This window comes from Chelonoidis abingdonii, chromosome 2, assembly GCF_003597395.2.
Source record: "Chelonoidis abingdonii isolate Lonesome George chromosome 2, CheloAbing_2.0, whole genome shotgun sequence".
Taxonomy (NCBI): Eukaryota; Metazoa; Chordata; order Testudines; family Testudinidae; genus Chelonoidis; species Chelonoidis abingdonii.
In genome coordinates this window covers 248,790,488-248,811,794 of record NC_133770.1, presented here as the reverse complement: position 1 = coordinate 248,811,794, position 21,307 = coordinate 248,790,488, and the positions used below count along the sequence as shown (strand labels likewise).

At 41.9% G+C, this 21,307-nt stretch overlaps 1 protein-coding gene across 2 annotated transcripts in view; it reads left to right on the top strand.

Moving 5' to 3' along the window:
• Positions 1-20,390, top strand: part of ZNF704 (zinc finger protein 704) — a 162,111-nt gene extending 141,721 nt beyond the window's left edge. The window contains exons 7-10 of one of the 2 annotated variants that reach the window (XR_004371787.2): positions 2,818-2,922; positions 13,369-13,466; positions 15,551-16,327; positions 20,313-20,390. Coding sequence is in view for 1 of the 2 variants with exons in the window: in XM_075063086.1 (XP_074919187.1) it covers positions 2,818-2,922; positions 13,369-13,466; positions 15,551-15,662 (315 nt within the window). In the remaining variant the exon portion in view is untranslated. Of the gene's footprint in view, positions 1-2,817; positions 2,923-13,368; positions 13,467-15,550 lie in introns of both variants that reach the window. The other variant, XM_075063086.1, reaches the window with a different exon arrangement.
• Positions 20,391-21,307: the final 917 nt, after the last annotated feature.

Below are 21,307 nucleotides of genomic sequence, written 5' to 3'. Positions count from 1 at the left end.
AACTGGATAAATTCATGGAGGTTAAGTCCATAAATGGCTATTAGCCAGGGTGGGTAAGGAATGGTGTCCCTAGCCTCTGTCTGTCAGAGGATGGAGATGGATGGCAGGAGAGAGATTACTTGATCATTGGCTGTTAGGTTCACTCCCTCTGGGGCACCTGGCATTGGCCACTGTTGGTAGACAGATACTGGGCTAGATGGACCTTTGGTCTGACCCGGTATGGCCGTTCTTATGTTATTGGCTGCAGGGCTGCCCAGAGGATTGAGGGGGCATGGGGCAAAGCAATTTCAGAGGCCCCTTCTATTAAAAAAAAAAAAAGTTTCAATACTATAGAATACTATATTCTCGTGGGGGCCCCTGTGGGGCCTCAGGCCTGGGGCAAATTACCCCACTTGCCTCCCCCCCGCCCCCTCCTCGGGTGGCCCTGATTAGCTGGTGGAAAGACTGGAAGGAAAGCTCACTTTTAAATGGTCTAAATGTAAAACAAGAACTTCATGATGAAAAAAGGTGGATTCACAAAAGGCATAGGAAGCCAGTCCTAAAGGCAGCTAGGAACAAATTGTGAAATACTGTATAAAATAAGAAAGGAGTGAAGAAGATGTGTTGAAGGAAACCCCAGTTCAGCAGAGCACACCTTTTAGCCAGGTTCCAACAGCCCATAAAGGAGGAGGCAGCTCAACAGAAAGATGCTCATCATAAATGTGATGAGCACATTATAAAACCTAGATGGAAGGAAAATGAGTGAGCTGAGAGGAAAATAGTGTTGTTTTTCAAAATCTTGATTTAGCTTTATTTTTTTCCAATAACTGTCCTTATGTGGTGGGAATGTTTTCAGTCCACTGTTTTAAACAGGGAAAGCTGTTTTTCAGCATGTTTATCTTATAATTGCAGAATAGCTACCTCATATTGTTGATCATTAACCATTTTGGTAGCTGAAATTTCTCTCCTTTCACTCTTTAGTAGTTTCAATCAGACAGTAACATTAGTTTAAAGTTCTATATTTGGGTTTGCTCATTACGGGGCTTTTAATCATTCGAGTTAAAGTTTTTGTAAGAATTGACCAGATGCTGGTTTTTAGAACTTTATATATATAGTAGGGAAGGGGGAACATACTTCACATCTGATAGTTGTGTTGAGGAATTAGACAGTTTTGGGAGGAAATTCTTAAAGAAATTCATTTTATGACAGAATTCCAGCTTCCTAGAGATCCCCAGACATGCTTATTTAATGCTCCAGTTGTAAACAGAATGGCAAAGTAATTTCCTTTTTTTTTCTGTTTTTTGTTAGTAGCAAGACTTTGTATTGCATATAAAAGTGTGACTTCTACTGCTATGCAATTGTGGTATAGTAAAATATGGATTATCTTTGTAATTACTCCTGGGGGACTTCTGTGCCAAAAAATTAAAAATTATATGCAGGATATTTTAAAATTATGCATGTTTTATTTGTCAAAATAACACAATATAATCATGCCAGTTTCAATTATGTTAATAATTTATTTCAAAATACCTGTCAACAATACAGACAACAAAAAAAGATTCAGGAAATGTTTTTTTGACAAATAAATTCCTTCCTAGGCATATTAATACAGAATTTTGAGTAATAATTCATTTAAACTACAGTACAGAAACATATTTCCCGCACCCCTCAGAAGCAATGCAAAGGCTTTGGGGAGTCAGAGGTAATGGAGGAGCTGAGAGAGAAGGAAGTAATTGCTAGGAAGGAGCTGGGAGCGGTTGGAGAAGTATGGAACATGCGTTTTTTTTACAGGGGGTTCTGGAGGGGGGAGAGGGATTGTAAGGGACTTGGGGAGCTTCTCCCATGCAGGCCCTGGCTGAGCCCTAGCCTCTCCTAAGCACATCTGCCCGTCCTCATGTGTCCCTCCTCCCCCTAACCCCACATGTCCCTGCATCCCCACTCAGCCATCCCCTATCCCCATGTGGTCCTGCACCCCCTACTCCCATTCAGCCCCATTCCAGTCTGTCCCCCGCCCTGCTCTTCTCGTCTATGTGCCCCCCCTCCCAGTAGCCCTGTGTGTCCCCACTCTCTCTGTCTGTCTCTCCAGGCAGGGCACTGTGAGGAATGCAGCCTCTGCTCTCTTCCTATTTGATGAGCAGTGAACAGGCTGCCTGTGTTCTGGCACAACAGCGACCCCTGGTGGGTGAAAGGTGTAACTACAGAGCCTCTCTGTCAGAATGTATTTTCTATGGAGGGGAAAAAAAAAAATCTGCAGGGCACATGAATTCCCCCCGAAAAGTTTTCACACCAAGTACATACTGGAGAAAAGTGCCAAAAATTAGATAAGTATTTAGAAAGCTGGTTACAATTTTTTGTGTACTCGGTGGAGCAAGCCAGAATCTTTTGCCTGTTCCTTTGAATATTAATCTGGTCTTGAATAAGTGATGTACAATTAAGTATGTTAACATTTTATTGTAACTTTGCTTTAATTAAAAGTTTCAAAAGAATATATATATATATATATATATATGGATTTCTGAGTTCGTACCTAGTATTGTTTGATATAAGACCTGAGCTTTTAAAGTTTCTTATAGAAGCCATTTCTCAGAGAGATATAGCCTTTTTTCTGCGCAATTAAATAATGATTGCATATAAAGACCTTGTTCTTTCTTTGTTGCCCTATTTATGCTTATCCCCTCAGAGAAAAAGGATAGAATGCTTGTCACAGTCACCATTGTGGAATTATTTTGAGCTGCTGAAAACCTGGATGATTTACAGTTTCAAAGAGCAAAAGATTTTGTTGCAATGCTTTGGAAAAGGAGCACTTATTTTGATTGGAATATTTTCTTTTTAAAACAGGCCACTCCTCCAGTGAACATTCCAGGGTCAACAAAGTTCACTCCCAATGGCCGTAGCTTTAGCGTCTCTTGGCAGTCACCTCCAGTTACCTTCACGGGCATTCCGGTAAGTAGAAGATGAACAAAGAAGGTACCTAACCAATGGAAAGTTTTAAAACTTACCAGTAATGCTCTTATTGAAATTAAATGTGACCGAGATACAGAGAAAGATACATTCCCACAAGTCCTGATTCTCCTCTTACACCAGCGGTTCTCAAACTATATAGGTCGGGACCCCAAACAGGGCTGGCTCTAACATTTTTGCCGCCCCAGTCCCTCGAGCGTCGCGCCGCCCAAGTCCCTGCCCCTCCCGAGCACCACCGTGTGCCGCCCAAGTCCCCGTCCCCCCGAGCGTCTCATTGCGCCACCCAAGTCCCTGCCGCCCCGAGCGCCGTGCTGCTGAAGCCTGCCCCAGCCGAGCGCCATGCTGCCCAAGTCCTAGCCCCCCCAGCACAGCGCCACGTCTCCCAAGCCCTGCCTCCCCCCAGCACCGCCTGGCCGAACCAAAAAAAAACAAAACAAAAGCAAACCCCGAGTGCCACCCTGTCCTGAGGTGCCGCCCCAAGCACGTGCTTGGTAGGCTGGTGTCTGGAGCCAGCCCTGGGTGGCAAGGCTCAGGTTACAGGCCATGCCTGGGACTGAAGCCTTTGGCTTCAGCCCCCTTGCCCAGGACAGTAGGCTTTGGCTTCAGCCCTCCCACCTGGGACTGTGGGACTCTGTCGGGCTCAGGCTTTGGTTCCCCCCTCCTGGGATCAAGTAGTAACTTTTGAGGTCAGAAGGGGATCGTGGTACAACGAAGTTTGAAAATCCCAGTGTTATACTACATTGACTTACATTCAGTTACTCCCAATTTACAATATGTAAATAATTGGAGAATCAGATCTGTAGTAGATTTTTAAAACTATCTGATTACAAAAGAATGAACTGGGTAGCTGCGGAGTCTGTAAAATCTTCTCCATTTCCCACTGCATGTGTCCGTTGTTTATATTTCTAAAGGATTAATTATAAAACTAGAGGAAATGATCATTTTCCTAGGCGGCTTATTAGAAAGGTACTTATGTTTAAAGAATCTAGCAGAGATGCTAATGTCCAATAGATACTCCTGGGGGAATTCTGCACCTCTGCGCGTGAACACAATTCATGTCCCCCGCAGATTTCTTTGCTTCCCTATAGAAAAATGACTTTCTGACAGGGAAGCTGCAAGAGCAATCACACACCACTCCTAGCACCGCAGGTACAATGTTTCGGCACCCAGAGCAGCTCACAGAGAAGTAAATCACTGTGGGGCTGGGGACACCCCAGCCAGTAGTTCCCACCCTGCGCCAGGATCAGCTGCTAGTCCTGGCTGGGCTGCTGGCAGGAAAGGATGGGACTTCCTCTTCCCCTGCAAGGAGTGACTGGGGTTGTGTCAGATCCACCCCCAGAAACCTCCCCCAGCTGCAGGAAACTCAGCATCCTCCCCTGCTTCCTGCCCCCATCACTCCTCAGCTGTGGGGAGGAGGTGTCACTCTATGGGGAGCTGCTTCCTTATCCCCCCAAGCCCTGTGCATCTGGACCTCCCATACCCAGACACCCCTGCCAAGCCTCACCCGGTACATTCAGATCCCCGCTAGCCTGCCCTACCTGAACCCCACCCCGCTGAAGCTCAACCCCAGCTCTGACCCCCTGTCTCCAGACTCCCATGCCTGCATCCAGACCACCCCACCCTAAGCCCGCAAACCCAGACCCCCTCATCAAACCCCACTCCTCCAGCACACACACCCTGCTGAGACACCCACAACCTGGAAGCCCCTGCAGAATCCCATTTAGGGTGACCAGATGACAAAGATGAAAGATTGGGGACGCGGGGATGTGCAGCAGAGCCAAAAAAAAAAAAAGCTGCCGGCGGCCTCTCCCCCTAATCCCATTGCCCCTGTACCTTGAACCCCTTCAAAGAGCCTCCGTGCATCCCAGGTCACCCCACTGAGCTGCTGGCACCCATATTGTCCCACACACAATCCTCTCACCCCACACTCAGATCCCCCCACACTGAGCCCCTCCACACTTGGATCCTGTCTGGTTGAGCCTGCCTGCCTGGCTCCTGGCGCAGAACCCCAGGGTGTTTCTGGGACAGGCCCGGGCCTTGTGCTGTATCAGGTGCAGTGCAGCCTCACTGCTGAGTCAGTGTCCTGGGGGCAGGGATGGGTCTAGCTTTTTTGCTGCCCAAAGCATGGCAGGCAGGCTGCCTTCGGCGGCTTGCCTGCGGGAGGTCCGCCAGTCCCATGGCTTTGGCATACCCATCACCGAATTGCTGCCGAATCTGTGGGACTGGCGGACCTCCCACAGGTAAGCCACTGAAGGCTGCCTGGCTGCCGCCCTTGCAGGGACCGGCAGGGTGCCCCCCAACGGCTTGTCACCCCAGGCTCGCACTTGGAGCGCTGGTGCCTGGAGCCACCACTGTCTGGGGGTGGAGGACTGCAGGATCTTCCACCTTTGTGCAGCCAATGGCCTGTGCTCCCCACTGCCATGTTGGAGGCTCTGCATTTATTTATTGACAAAACTTGTAGAAGTTTGCAGAATTTTAAATTATTAGGCATATATTTTTTAGGGACAGAATGTCCTCAGGAGTAAATAGAACACTGCAACTCCTGTACAACTGAAAGAAAAGAATTGGTCTAACAAAACTGAATGATGTATTTTAAGTTCTGATTCTAGCCTCAGATACATGCATGCAACTTCTGTTGATTTCACAGGGGAACATTTTGCTTTTATATTGAAAACATGCACTTAGTATGTACTGAAAGTATTTGTTAATGGTGGAGTATTAGATTTCAAGATCAACTTTGACAAGGATTATAAAATACCACAAGTCTGTGTGAGTACGTTTATGAAAGTAAATGGAAATTTTGCCTGAGTAAGGACTGTTGAATCCGTCCTTTTGCTTAATTATAGAGAAACTTTCCACAATCCCGTCCAAATAAAATAAGGGTTGAGAAAGGTAAACTAGATAATACTAAGTGACAGGTACATAAATCAATGTGTATACAAAATTTAAATTCAAATCATTAATTTTAAGATGCAGAAAATCTATTAGTGAATAAATACGTTCTCATTTTAATTTTTATTAAAAAATGTTAAGCAGGATTCTGATCGGCTGGCAATCATTTTTATGTTGGATATCAAGGCATTTCATTTCAAATTACACAATCAAAATTTTCACAGTTTATCACATAATGCACACCAGTCATCCAGAGAGCCACAGAGGTTTTTGGGTTTTTTTCTTGGCAATAGACACGGGGATAACAGATATAGCTTCCCTGTCCTCGCTTCACCAAATGAATCACAAAAGCCTCTTACTCTCAACCTTTGGTAAGTCTTGGAGATTTTCTGCAAAGGCTGTGGTCTCCTGCAGGGCTGATAAAAGTGAAAGTGGTTGAATCAATTACACTGCACTCTGCCAATGAATATTTATTAAGTTCCATCAAGGAACAACTAACAGTGAAAGCCATCATGCTGGCAGCAATTTGAACAAGAGTGCCTCCACAGTGCATGCCATGTGTAAAGTACCCTCGGCATTCGACTGCACAACAATACAGTTGATAGAATAATTATTAAACTAGCTCCTTTTGTGGAGTAGCAGAAATTGGCGCCAGTAGTATTGGGAATCCAAGAATGCAATTAGTGACATTGTAAATCAGACACTAAAAGGGAAGGGATTAGACATGTAGGTATTTAGTTGACTTCAAGCAATAACATTGATCTTGCAGCTATAGAGGGAGAATGTTCCCAGCAGAATTTAAGAAACAACAAATAATTTTCTGGGAAATTATAAAATGCTAGTGATTTACATTATAATTTAAAACAATCTTATGTGAAGATCTAGAGTAACAGTGTTGATAGCACAATTATAGACCATTTTTATCTGCCTTTCTCCTGACAATCTTACAAATGCTGCTCAGTCCAAAAAATAAATAAATAAACCACACATCGCCACCACTACATGGACACACATTTCTCTGTTTTATAATTCTTAATAGGCATTAAACATATGATTAGGTGAAATGGACACTAATATTTTAAAGATGTACGTGGAGGCTGTTTTCTTCCTCTTTTTCCATCTGAGAGAGACAAAAGGTACTGCTATTGAAAAAGGGCACTCCAAGCAGTGTGAAAAATAGCCCATCATTCTTTGTCTTATTATTAATAATTACTAGTGTTTAGCAGATAGTACAGTTCACATCCTCAGAGGACTTTGCACACATTGCTGCAGCCAGGCCCTAACTGATGAATACTAGAGAGTTCAGCCCAGCTCCTCAAAGCACCTGTCTAGCTCTTTCTTTAGGCTCCTAAGTCCACCATTTAGACACCACTGACATTCTCAAAGCTGCTGCTGAGGTGACCACAGGTCAGCATATGCAAAGTCGATTGAACCCTAATGCTGTCCCATAGTTAGTGTGCATGTCTGACCCTACCTCATGCTGAAGCTCCAGAGATGGGATTCTCAAATTAGTCATGGTCTCACAGGTCCTGTAGACAAGCTCTGAGCATACCAAGACCTGATGCCTGTCAGATCCTGCTGGAGACAGGCCAGCAATAGGTGATGGGGTAGAACAGTGCCCACACAGGAGATGCACTGGACCATGGGGAAATGTAGGATGAACATGAAGGGGTATCGCATGTGAACAAGAGAAAGAGAGTAAGATGGTTTCCGTTGCTAAGACATGGGTTGCTTAAGTGTCTGAGCTGGTTTAGGTGCCTAGCTCCAGGAGAGATTTAGTGGCTGAGGAACACTCCTACATCTGCCTCGTCAGCAAGGGACGCCACCAGGTCAACCACTTCAGTGCCTAAGATGCTCTCTTCAGCATTTCATGCCTGGCTAGCTTAGGCAGCTCTGTGGCTTCTGAGTCATTTCTAGGTGTGACAGGAGCCCTGGGGTGCAGCCTGGGATCGTGGGACTACTGTGCCCCTTTAACTCTCCAGCTTTGGCTGTCTCTCACAATGCTTTGCTAGTGGCAAGCAGCAAACCACTCCAGCTGCTGTCATCACTCAGCACAACAGCATGTGGAGCCCCATACCCACTCAGATTGCATGAATGCTCCCAGAGCCATTCATGAATCACACAGAGAAAGGCACTAGCCAAATCCCACCCAGCTCCCACCACTGTACCTCAGGAATATACTGAGCAGTGCAAATTTATTAATTTGTTCACCACTTAATCAATGGAAAGTGGATATACACCAGTGTTTGTAAACTTGAGCAAACACCCTTTCCAAGCACTTCAGGCAAACTCACTGGTAAAGATAAATGTATTGACTGCAAAAGATATATTTTAAGTGATAGCAAACAGATCAAAGCAGATTACCTTAATAAACAAAACTGCAAACTGAGCTCAAATACACGAGATAGGCAGGATATGAACTAGCAAATTCTCACTCTGAGTGATAAAGAGGCTGGCAGATTCTTAAGGCACAAGTTGCCTTGGCTTTCCCAGGTTTTCATACATAGGCTAAAAACGCCTCTAGCCTGGGACCATCACTTCCCCCAGTTTAGTCCTTGCCTCAGATGTTTCCAGGTGTATTGTTGTAGAGTGAGGTCCCATCATGATGTCATTGTCCCCTTTTTATATCATCTTCCCCCTTGCTGGAAAGCTCTTTTGCTGTGAGCTGGGTCAAAGAGTTCCCATTGTGTAATACTATCTCTGAGAGGTTTCTGGGGTAATCCTTGTGGTTGTGTGCATTTCCTCAAAGCCTTTAACATTGTTTGGCCTTTTTACTGTTGTGAGGTTGAAAATAGCCACAAGCAGCCTTTCAGGACAACGTGCTTCAGTAACACATATGTAGCCAAACTTTATAACTTCACATACGATGATAGCACATACAATCCAATGAGATACTACAGTCTAGCAGATCAAGACTTATAGAATGGTACCTCACAAGGCATACTTTGTACAAAACGTATCCTAATTACATGACAGTGGTGAATATTGGGGTACCAGGATGTCACAGGGACAGTGAACAGAGAATTGATTAATGTGAGTGATGAGTCCCTCCTGTGTCAGTTCTACATACTCTGTGGCCTTAATCCTTGAGCTTGGTCTGAGCGGAGTCTATACATTGGCACGAGAAGAGTTAACTGCTACGTATGATTCTCCATGTGGAACAGAAATAAATAAGTCTCATACTGATGGCGTACTTGTTCCCATACTCAAAAGAGGCATATGCATAATAAAGAGAGGCATGTTATGGGCATGTGTAAGGAGATCAGCTGTCATGCAGATAATCCAGTGGGCAGGGATGACATTGGAGTTTGCAGATAGAGGGCCTAATTTGATGGCCATGCAGCAGCAGGAGTTTTATTAATGCAGGATTGGGTTCCCCATACACTCAAGTGTGCTGTCAAGCTGTTTAAAGTAGCTCATGAGTGTGAGTGCAAGCCTCAGGGCAGACTGTTAAAAACCAGGGCACAAATCCCTAAATGGCTGTGTTCTACAATTAGAGCTGTCAAGCAATTAAAAAAAATTGATTAATTGTGCTATTAAACAATAATAGAATAGAAGTGGGCAGCATTATCTCCTGCAAATGTAAACAAATTTGTTTGTCTGAGCGGTTGGCTGAACAAGAAGTAGGACTGAGTGGACTTGTAGGCTCTACGGTTTTACATTGTTTTATTTTTGAATGCAGTTATTTTTTGTACATAGTTCTACATTTGTAAGTTGCACTTTCACAACAAAGAGATTGCACCACGGTACTTGTATGAAGTGAATTGAAAAATACTACTTCTTTGATCATTTTTACAGTGCAAATATTTGTAATAAAAATATAAAATGAACACTGTGCACTTTGTATTATATGTTGTAATTGAAATCAATATATTTGAAAATGTAGAAAAAATCCAAAACTATTTTATAAATTTAAATTGATAGTCTATTGTTTAACAGTATGATTAAAACTGATTAATCACGATCAATTTTTTTGAGTTAACCGCATGGTTAATGGCGATTAATCAACAGCCCTAATAATTAGATTTCACCAACCAAGGAACAAGTGTGAATTCCTAAAGCATGATAACATCCTTACCACGGAGTCACAGACAGTCCCTTGGGCACTCCTGTCTGTCTTGTCACTTAACCAAGCCTGCCTTACACCAAAAAGCACAACAATATTCAGGTTACTCCCAGTCCCAAAGGACGAGTCACCCTAGGTCAGTTGTACCTCAGATCTCAAACCAAAGATAGTGCTCACAGCCAACCCTATAATATTAACTAAGAGAAATAAATGAGTTACTTACAAGGTTAAAGCTGGTAAACATACACACAAATGAGATAGTCTTAGTTTCCAAAAGGTAATAGTAACTGCTATAATGTGCAAGTTCTAGGGTTTCTTTAGGGCTAACCTAAGCCAAGCAGCTTGGGAGTCCCTGGCTAATATATTGCCCTTTGAATTCCAAGCAGCATAGTGACCACAATTCTTCCTTGACAGGGATTTTATGCCCTTCCCCCAGCATTCTAGCTGTGATAGGATGAGGGCTTGTGCACACACCTTCTTCATTGGTGTGGGGGAAGCAATTAAAGTTTGGGGCCACCGATGTTCCACAATGGTTTGTCTGGTGTCTAAAGGCCTTCTTTTGCTGGGGAGAAGATGACACCTCTTGTGATAAATGAGCATTTCACACTTGGTAATGCTTCTCTACTGACTGTGGGGTTTCACAGTTTTAGCAAACACTTTTATAGTTACAGAGCAAACACTTAAACTTTACCCTATAACATGAGATACAGATATTATAAGAAGTGAGATTAATACTTGCAGCATCCAACAAGCATTTCATAAAATCTAAACACATTATTATAATGCTAATATCTATTTTAGCAGTACTAACGCACTGGTGAGCCAGACTGGTTTCCAGCTACACGTTTGGAAGTATTCAGTGAGACCCGGGGTGTTGGCAGAAGCTGGCCACCTGGTCTGTCAGCACCACATGTCCATCTCTTCTGTGTGCCAAGAAGATAAATCATGGCAGCCATTAAAAGACTCAGAAGGGTGGAACCAGAGAAGATCCGTGAGGATGGGATTTAGAGTTAGATTCAGCTCCTGGTTCTATTGGGAACTGTACTTAGAGATCTTCACACTGATTTTCTGTAAGTCCCCTGCTCCAAATACTCATGGGAGGGGGACATCCCCCACAGGAGAGGAACAGTTCCGATGCCTCCCTACTTACAGCTGCCAGCTTAGAGGGCATTTTGGGGAAGTGGCTGGAACAATCAGTGCTCTGGTAATCCCCAACTAGAGGATCATAGACAGCTGGTGGTGTTTAGCGCCACTGCCAAACTGCATCGAGGCTGAGACAGAGAAGGAAGGGGCTATAATCATCTCCCTGACAGCTGCATCATTGCTGCACCCAGCATAAGCTGGGCACAGCAGAATATCTGGCCTTCAGTGTATGCTACAATTCAATAGAAGCATACTAGAACATTTCAGCATGGTGCCAACAATCTCCCAAACCACTGCACAAAAATAGTCTACAGACTTCAGATGAGGGCTTGTCCACATAAGTTAAAGAGTGTTTCTATAACCAAACAATCTCCTCTGATCCATTTATAACACCACACTTAGGGGAAGCAGTTATTCAGCAAGATTCATCACCCTTCCTTCCCCACCCCCATTCAACCATTTGTCAACTGAGATTGTATATCTACACCTTCCAGCCTGCCTGTGAGTGTGTGTCAGATCATTCCAGTAAAGTCTGAGCCACTACCCTTAGTAACTTAGCAGGACATGCAAACAAACCATCACCAGCAGGACATGGGCAATGCACTCTGGGATGTCCTGTCACACAGCAATCTAGGAGGAAGATGGGTAAGCTAGGTATTCAAGCACAGTTAAGGGATCCCATCCACATGGCAGAACAAGAGTTTAACAAATGGGTTACAGAATGGCAGCCATGTGTCAGCTTAGGACTCCAGAAAGGACAAACATGGTTAGGAGGCAGTTTCCAATCAAGTATTTACCATACTGCACGTGGTCACATGCCATGTTGAGAATCAGCCACGCCACCAACTGGTTAGAGCCATTCCTGATTTACACCAGTGTAACTGAGATCAGAATCTTGCCAGAAGTAATTAGATTAAATGATTAGTTGCTATATTACTGTCAACCAAAGTTTTCCTTCACTAGACTGTTCTCTACTGTGCCTGCAGTTAGATAAGAGCTTTCTGCTCAACAAATAAGAGGCAATGTAGAAGCTGTGTCAATTATATGCCAATAGCATTACAAAAATTCTCTATGTGTTTATAGCAATGGCATTGCTAGAAAGCAGTTAGCCAGGCTGAAACAAAGAATATGAAGTTTCCTTGTCCTAATTCTTCAGAATGGATGGTATGAGAGTTTAAAAAGGCAGTGGTGAAAAATGGTAATTTACAAAGGACTGTTACTTGCATGATCTTTAACAATTTGTTGGAATCTAAATTCAAGGGCACAGCAATCTCCATATTTAGAAACATCTTAAGGAAAACACATTTCTCTGTGTACACCAAAATGAGTATTCAGAGCTATCACAGACATTTAACAACTCCTCCATCTTGTAGATGGTTTTTGTGTTGATCTGCTCCACACAGGAGCAGAATCACCTCCTGAGAAATCAGAGTTCACAGGAAAGGTTTAGGGCCACCAAAATTGATATTGAGTTGATTTGAGCTGCCCATGGCCAGGCCCTTGTAGTAAGTTTACTCAAAAGTGGACAAAAGCTATCTACCACCCTCCTCTGCCAAGGGCACAGAGCCACCCAAATAGGGGAAAAGACTCTGAAGGAGGTTTCAAGGGCATGGGAAATATGATGATTCAGTACATCTCCTTGACAGCCTCTGCCAGCAGGGATCCTAGGGAGCCATAAACTAGAACGAACATCCCCAGTAGAGCCACCAGGGGAGAGCTCTGGTTATACTTACAGTGCTCCCTCCAGAGGGAATCTCCCTTTTATGTAGCTGCCAGCGATGCAGGTGTGTAAACCACACCCTACGGTAGTAAGTGAAACCCCTTGACTGCACTGTGGGTTATTCATTTTTAATCTTAGCCAGGCTACATCGTCACCCCTAAGTTAATCGCATTTTTCCCTGCTCAAATGGCAAGTCATTAACTATTCATAATGACCATTCACTAGCTCAGAGTGAGAACTATTTAGGGTTCTAACAAGAAAAACTCAATCATCCATTTTATTTATTTCCCAAAATACACAATCATGTTGCTCTGTGTTCTAGTTTGTTCTATTCATGCAGCTGGAGGGTCACAGGAAGAGGGGAGGAAGTTCATCACATGCAGATAAAGCTATGAGGACACTTTTCAGAACAGACCCCCTAACTTTTGGAGGGTCAGATGTCACATACTCACCTTATTTGACTACTTTTCTCACCACTCGTCAGGAACTGGGATTTCCTAGGAAACATCCAGTGGTGGACATGCCAGGTGTGGTGCCAAATAATATGTTTATATTGTATGTACATACACGTGTACTTTATTAACTGCATTTTTGTGCGTTTTGCCAGGTCTCACCAACTCATAATCGTCCTGCAGGGACTGGAGAGCTGAAACAACAGATCCACACAGTTCTCTCATCACCGCCCAGAGTGTCATTTGGCTTAAGGTATGAGACCATTAACTCCTCTTGACAGAGCAGTAGGTTCAATATTTGGAGGGAGCCTGTAGGCAGCAGGAGTACAGAAGAGTCAAATGCCCAGAATCAGAACTGGCACTGCCTGTCTGTGTGGTGCATTTCCTTTCAATAGAACACAACAGCAATAGACACACATTTTTCTCTCTCTCTCAGTAGTACAGAAAGTAAAGGTTTTGGAGGAACTGAATCACTGAGAGTTTCAAAAGACATGCAATTAGGCAATACCCCAGATGAATCTGAGCCATGAAGTTCCAAGTCAGACCTGAATTTCACTAAAATTCAAGGTGTTTGGATCCAGTATTCTAGTTTGGAACATCTCTAAACTTCACTACACTGCCTTGCATAGTCCCTTGGATCCCTTGATATTTCATGCTCATCAGCATTCATGCAGTATTTTTACTTAATTTGTGTAACCATGGAAAATGTATCTTACAACAGATCATTTAGGTCAAAATATTTTTGGTTTCACTAAGAAACCAGGCACTTTGCTCTTGGCTGTGGACATGATCCACCTCCTCTGAAGTCAACGGATGTTGAATCAGGCACCACAAATTCATGAGATTGTTTTTGCTTTTTATGTTCAAAATCCCATGTTGGATCTAAATTTCAAACATTATAAGAGATGCATGTTAAACCTTAATAACTCTGAAGAAACATAAAATGACATGAAAGGAGATACCATGCTTATTGTTTTTTCAGGTCTTCCAAATCAAATCTGTTCTGTGTACCAGACAAACAAACATGATTTTTCTAACTGCATAGGCTACAAACTCAACCTAGGACTCTTCCTGGTTTAGATGCTATTCCCAGTAGTGAATTTTCAGTGATTAAAATGTTGCTGCCGTTCGTATTGCTGATGTAGGAGGCAGAGCAGAATCCAGGTAACTCTCCCCTAGGTATTCTGCAGTGTTTACTGTATTGAACTTCATTTTGTCTGTAACATAAGCAGATATGATTCAAAAGATACACGGGACAAATGTGGCACCTGTGTAATGGTGCAGTTATTTTAGAGTTGCACCTGCTTACACTAGGGCTAAATTTGGTCCACAGGATGCAAATATGTTGAATAGGAAGGTGCTATTTTAACACTTACTTTAAGCTTACCCTGACACTTTTTCCACATTGTAACTTGTGCTTTAGGGTTTGCAATCACATATCTCAAACAAAGAATCCTTGTAAAGTGCTAGCTTTGGAATATCAAATGACTTACAGAGAGCTATCATTAAAACAAAACCAACGTTCACTATCTTCTATCACATAGAATATTGTACCAGTTGGTTTATAGTGAGAGTCGAAGTAAATCCAGGACTAGGATTGTAGATTGTCTTATGAATTTAGTGGCTTTTCCCCTAAAATGTAATACTTACCATATGGGACAACTATCACATAATTCCAAGGCTTGCCTACAGCTTTGCAAAAATTTTTGTACTGCAAACCTAAACCAAGCAAACCTCTTGCCTGCTATACTCCAGACAGCACTGCAGTAATAGTTGCGATTTTCTATTACTGCATGGCACTCTGTGGTATACCTGACTCCAGGGCTATGTATATATATATATTATAGAGACTAGTCCTGGATTGACAGAGATGGACAACGGAATCTAATAAGACTTTCTATTTGCTAATTTCTAGGATTCTCTTAAAGATACATCAGAGGAACCAGAGGAGCATTTTCTAATCTAGTTTATTATGAATGGGAAGGGAGAAGAGGACAGATTGCCTATTCCCCTCACACACACACACACACCTTCCAAAGGATTGGGTGCGCTAGAGCCCTTGAAGCAACATAGAGGAGCGAGCCCACCAGCTACTTTCTAAAGACTACAGCACAGGGGGGTAGTCAGAGTGGATCACTCAATAGCGGGTTTCACCTCACTCCTAGTCTTACTATTTTCAAATTACCAGGATTCTGCTGAAGTAGTGAGAGACCTATTGAAAATATGAGGCTCTTTCAAGGTCATGCTGCATTTAGATTATTTTGTCTTTCAAAACGTGTGTGGTGATGAGGCATAGCTAAAAACCTCGTTAACGAGGTGTCCCTTTTTCTTGGACAGGAAACCTAGAGGAGAGGGGAAAAAATGCCGAAAAGTGTATGGGATGGAGAACCGAGATATGTGGTGTACTGCCTGCCGTTGGAAGAAAGCCTGCCAAAGGTTCGTCGACTAAAGACTGGAAGCATGGAGGACCCAAGGGATGTGAAGTACAATAGCAGGATCCTGTTGCTGCAGCTGCCCCTGCCTATCCTCCAGTGCTGCCTTTTAAACAGACTTGTATTTCAAAACAAAGCACTTGTAGCCAAGGAGAAGCACTTAGCAAATCCAGTGTGGAGCAATGGAGCAATAGAGCAAAAAGTCTTATCAAGTATTGAACCTGGAGCAGCTATTAATGTTTTTCTTAAAACAAAAAATAACTTGTTGCTAACTCTGAACTACCTGCTCCCCATGACTGTTTTTTTTAACAGTGTCAATGTCTATGCTGTGAACGTCTGTATCAGTTGAACCAAGCACCGCATCTTGCCCTGAAATGAAGATTTCTTTTCAAAAGCCTAATTAACTCTTTAAGACATGTAAGCTACAGTTCACTCAACAGCAGCCATACCAAGAGTGGAACCTGTTAAATAATTCTGCTGATGTGAATGATCTTGGTTGGATTCCTCATTTTCGGGTGTTTTTTTGAGGAATTCAAATCTTAATATGTCAGAAGGACTCTTGGATGATTTTTTAAAAGCAGTCACAAACCAGAACGAGAGAGTGGAGCTAAGTTTTAAATTAGATTGTAAAACACCAGAGACGGAAAAATGATGGGAAATCACCAGCAGATCTCAGCCACAAGTAAGTCCAAGATTTGAGGGAAGGCATTTCAACGATCATTGAAACATACAGGAACATAATTTGGATTCCAGTATCTTTCTTATCACTGGTCCCTTTTCCTAGCAATGGCCATCTTATGCTGCTGAAGCCCTATTAAGAACTGGATTATATGTGATATCTATTCAGAGATGTGAGCCAACCCAGCAGTTCAACTCTTGCTTCCTTTTCTCCTCTGTATAAGATGGTTACTAAATTAATGGTTCACTCATTCTTTCCATTAGCAATGCCAAATTTTATTTGTGCAAAAAATGTATAGAAAACAAAAACACCCAAGAAGTGCTCCCACTGCATCATCCCAGCAAGTGTAATATGACAGCAGTGGGGCAACATATGTATATGTTAAGTAAAGTCCTATTTTATTTAAAAAAAAGTCACTGAGGTCAGAAATAGCCAATTTTCATGCAGAGGGCACTTTGATGGATGTGTGCGCTTTGGTGTATTTAGTGCTTCAGGTTGTTAGAGAGCGTAAATCCAGAATGCTGATGTTTTGTTAGAGGGTTTAAATCCAGAATGCTAGATAGATGAAGTTACTTATACATCAGTAGTTATTTTAGTGAGAAAATAAAGCAAAGCGGAAATGCCATATGAATGTGCATCACCAACTCCTGCCTGTTCAAAAAACAAAATAAACCATAGGTATAGGCACCTATCATATTAATAGGGTTACACAGGCCCACTACCAGCGGGGCCTGTTTTTCATGGAGTCTGATAAACTGGATCACATAGCTTTCATGACAGCATTACTTAACTTTCATTGCTTCCTATGCCCATTTTAAGAACAAAAGTGCACACTTTTGAACATAGCATAGAGTGTAGTGTTAAAGAAAAGGCAATACATGTTTGAATGGAAAGAACATAAGAATAGTAAGAGACTAATTTTTTTTAAACAAATTATTTGCTCTGTTGCATGCTTAATTTCAGCATTATTTTTGCAACTGTGTTTACATATCATGCAATTTTCATGTACAAGTGGCTAGTGAGGGTCACTTGCATGCATACAGTTACCTATTTTTTATGCACAACTGTGCACCTAACTTGTTTAGAAGAATCAGACCCTAAAATCCAGCCAGAATAATTTATTTCATGTTTTGTTTTATTAACACAACAGAAGGTAAAGATTGGCAGATATACAGCGCCATCTGCGCCCTATTGTTTGCACTTCCTTATCTTTTAGTGAAGTCATAGGTCATGGCTTTTTCTTCTGTGATTTTTTTTCAAAGATTTCTTTAGAGAAATACCTCTTAGCAATTTGTAACTGTTTCTAATTACTTCCTTTTAAATGCTGACATTGTTGTCAGTGCCTTTACTATGGTGGGACACAGTATATCCCTTGCTCCACTGATATCCCTCCTTATTTCTTAAAGCTTCTCAAGATGCTTATAAAATAATAATTATGACCCCTGTTGGCCTCATATTCGTTACTTATCCCCATCATTTGTTCCCTTCTCTTTGTATTCCCCTTCTCCCTTATTTGCTCTGATCTCTTGAATTTTAAAGAGGATTTTTAAATATATTATTGTAATTGGTTTCTAAAATGTTGTACAGCATCATGAGCACCTTGACAGGGGGCACTTTATAAATGAACATATTAATTAAATCATAAAATTTCCACAACATGAGGCAAATTCTGGTTGGCCGTAGGAACCAGGCACAGCACTCGTCCCAGCTGTAATACTGGAGGAAAATGAGTTAGAGAGAAGGCACAGATCTTATTAATTGCATGTATACTCAGCTCACTCTGCTCTGGCTTGTGGAAAGATCTACTGGGCATGCTCAGAGGCTTCACATAAACGTTAGCAAAGCCATTCCCATAACGTAATTCACATAGCCACTCCCACACTGCTAATTCTATATCTATTCTTAGAAAGATAGGCACACAAATAGACCACCAAAGCTGTGTTATTGTCCACCTCTCAAAGTTACACACACTTTCATTCTGTTCTTGATAAGAGTAAGATTATTTATAACAAGCTGCATGAATGGGCCCCTGCCTGGCCGAAGTGCTTGGCTCATATGTCTGTATGGACTACTTCCCTATACTGTTTAACCACACCAAGTCACACTTCTCTGAAGGGTCTGTCAGGTGACCCCTGATTTTTCAGAGGAGTCAGAATTTGGTGATCGGTTTCCATCATGCATTCTCACAGTTGGCCATGGGTTCTTTGGTATGTGTGTACATGCACCACTAGCAGCCAGAATATGACCCTTAAAATGTAAATATTGAAGGATGTATATAAAATTCTTTTAACCACTTAGTAGAAATTATGCTGGTGACAGAAGTTGGTACCACATGATCTTATCAAACTTTTATATTGACAGATATGCCACTGGATCCTAATTTTTACTGGAGTGACTTTCCTGCTACAGCAAAACAAATGTCTTTTTGGGAAAAAGCCTGAAAAAAGGAAATTTCAAGCAAAAGGGGAACATTTTAAACAAGCATTTTAAAGATGATTAGCTTATTTCTCTAGTCCTGCATAAAATGCCAAATATGGGAGATATATAAAAATTGGATAATCTTATTCACGTGGCTGTTTCCATCCAGGTCAATTGATCTGATTCTGCACTGCCTTGCACCTTGTGTAGTCCTTTACAGGTGTGCAAAGTAAGCAAAACTTCCATTCTGATTTGCATATTGATACCTACTTTTCAGAGGTGTCAGCTACCATTCAAGTGGGTGCAAACATGCCCATTGGATCTATCTGTGTGAATAAGGAGAGCAGGCTTCATACCTGGTCAGAGTCTAGGGCGGGACATTTTATGGAATTCAGTCACCTAATTGGGATATCTGAATACTGATTGTTTAGTGATCAATCAGTTCCCTGCTCCTCCTCCAGCTGTTTCGTTAGCAATAAGCAATGATACTGCAAGAAAGCAGAGATCTTTGTGGAACATGTGTATAGGCCAGTGTTACATGCTGAGATCTCTGTTTTTCCAGTATTAGCCTGGCCACCAGTTTGCATACGTGAGCTCCAGGTGTCATTCCAAACTGGGTCTCCTCCTGAAACCTGAGCCTGTTTCTTTCTCCAGTCCCATGCACTTATATTACACCCTCAAGTTTTCCCTGAGAGCGACACCCTACATAGCAGCATGATGTCATTCTACTCATATCTCCGTTGCTATGGTCTGGTCAGGGACTATCTAGAGAGAGACCTTGCCTGGAGTTCTGGTGAATTAAATGTACAGATGTAACCTAGAGGGCTTCCCTGCAGGTCTATTACTCTCCCATAGGTACATTGAGAGAGCTGCTCAAGAGCCTGGGAGAGGGATGTGAAATTAGGAGTCTCCTGGCCAGTTGGGAAGACTTAACAGGTTATGAGGGTTTGTTCCCACTCTTGATTGGGCCAAACTCCACAGCAGTCATCACTACAATCAAATTATACTGCTCTTCACTATAACAATGGTGGTTGGAAAGAGGTTACTAAAATGACATCTTGTTTTCTATTTACACTTCACTGAACTTACCTAGAGGTAGCACTGCTGGAACTGAACTCTGAAGAGACAAATGGAGCTAATCCTAGACTCCCAGGACTTACCTTGTACATAGTTACTGCCTGTTCTAAAAGCAGTTATAAAACATTATTGTAGTGGAGATTTTGTTGTTGTGGGATTCCAGAAAGATTTTATACCATCTTTAGTAAAATAACGGAAAACTAGTCAAGTTGACAGTTTAGGTACGGAAGATAGATGCTAAATTAAGCAACTTGTGGCGGCAGGATCCTTGTGCTTCAAAAACCTTTTTCAAGGTTGCAAAAAGTGGTGTCTTGAATTGTGGTTGATAGCATCTGCTTCCAGTATTCCCCATCTGCTACTACAGTGCTCTTTACATAGACTTCTTTATCAAATGTCCATCATATGCAAGATACAAGGATTCTTCTGTGACTTTCAGCAGGGCAATTTCTTTCATTATCTGAAAATCAAGCTTTGTTCTTTCTGCTTCATACAGTACATCATCTCTAACCAGTCCAGAGGGATTCTACAGTCAGAAGGTAGCTGGCACTATTTTTGATGATGCACAGGCTGAAGAAGAATACAGCTCACTCATCCATACCCTTGTTTACTCCACATTGCTGACAGTAGTAAAAACTTGTTTTTGTCAATAAAACTGGTCAGATAACACATAAAGGAATAGACAAATGCAGTAACAAGCCATAGTTCAATAGAACTGCTTTTCTAACCTTAATCAATTTTAAGAAAAAAAAATTCTGATAAAACCTTTGCAACCAAGTTTGAGATGACTATTGTATGTTTCCCTGAGAGAAATAATTATAACAACGTGAAAAACAAATTAGCAGTAGAAATATAAATGTAGCTTTCCTATTATATGGGACAACTCACATAAATCAGGATTGCAAGATTTTGTCCAAATTCTTAAAATCTAACCCAGTGCTACAAAGGAGCTCCTAAATTACATTTGTAAATTCTCAATGTTCATCATTGTTCCCCTGTAGGAAATGTAAGAATTTTATCTTTCATTTTACACTACTCTACTGTAGAAGATAGGGATCCCCGAGTTCTGAATTTGTATCCAGTCATGTTAAGGAGGAGTTTTCCTCGCCAATTAGTTATTTCAATAGCAAAAAGTAGTGCAGCATTTGGTATGTAATGTTCAGATAAACAGAAGTTACTAAGTGTACATAGAGAAATATCTTGAGAAAAATAACAAAGCTATGTAAATAATATGGATTTCCTCAGGGAAAATAAAAGGGCAGTAGATGCAAAAAATTGGTCTGTTTGAACCTACAATTACTAAGAATTTTAATATGTATTTTATTTTTCTGGATAGAATTATTTAATGAAATAAGGACTATATTACCATTTGAATTATTAAAATGAGAAATGAGTGCTTATTTGTGATTTTTTCTTGCTAACACAGAGTATTTAAGCCTGTGTGCTTCAAATATTAAAAGGAAAGAGGTTTTAGCTGATGTAAAGTTATGG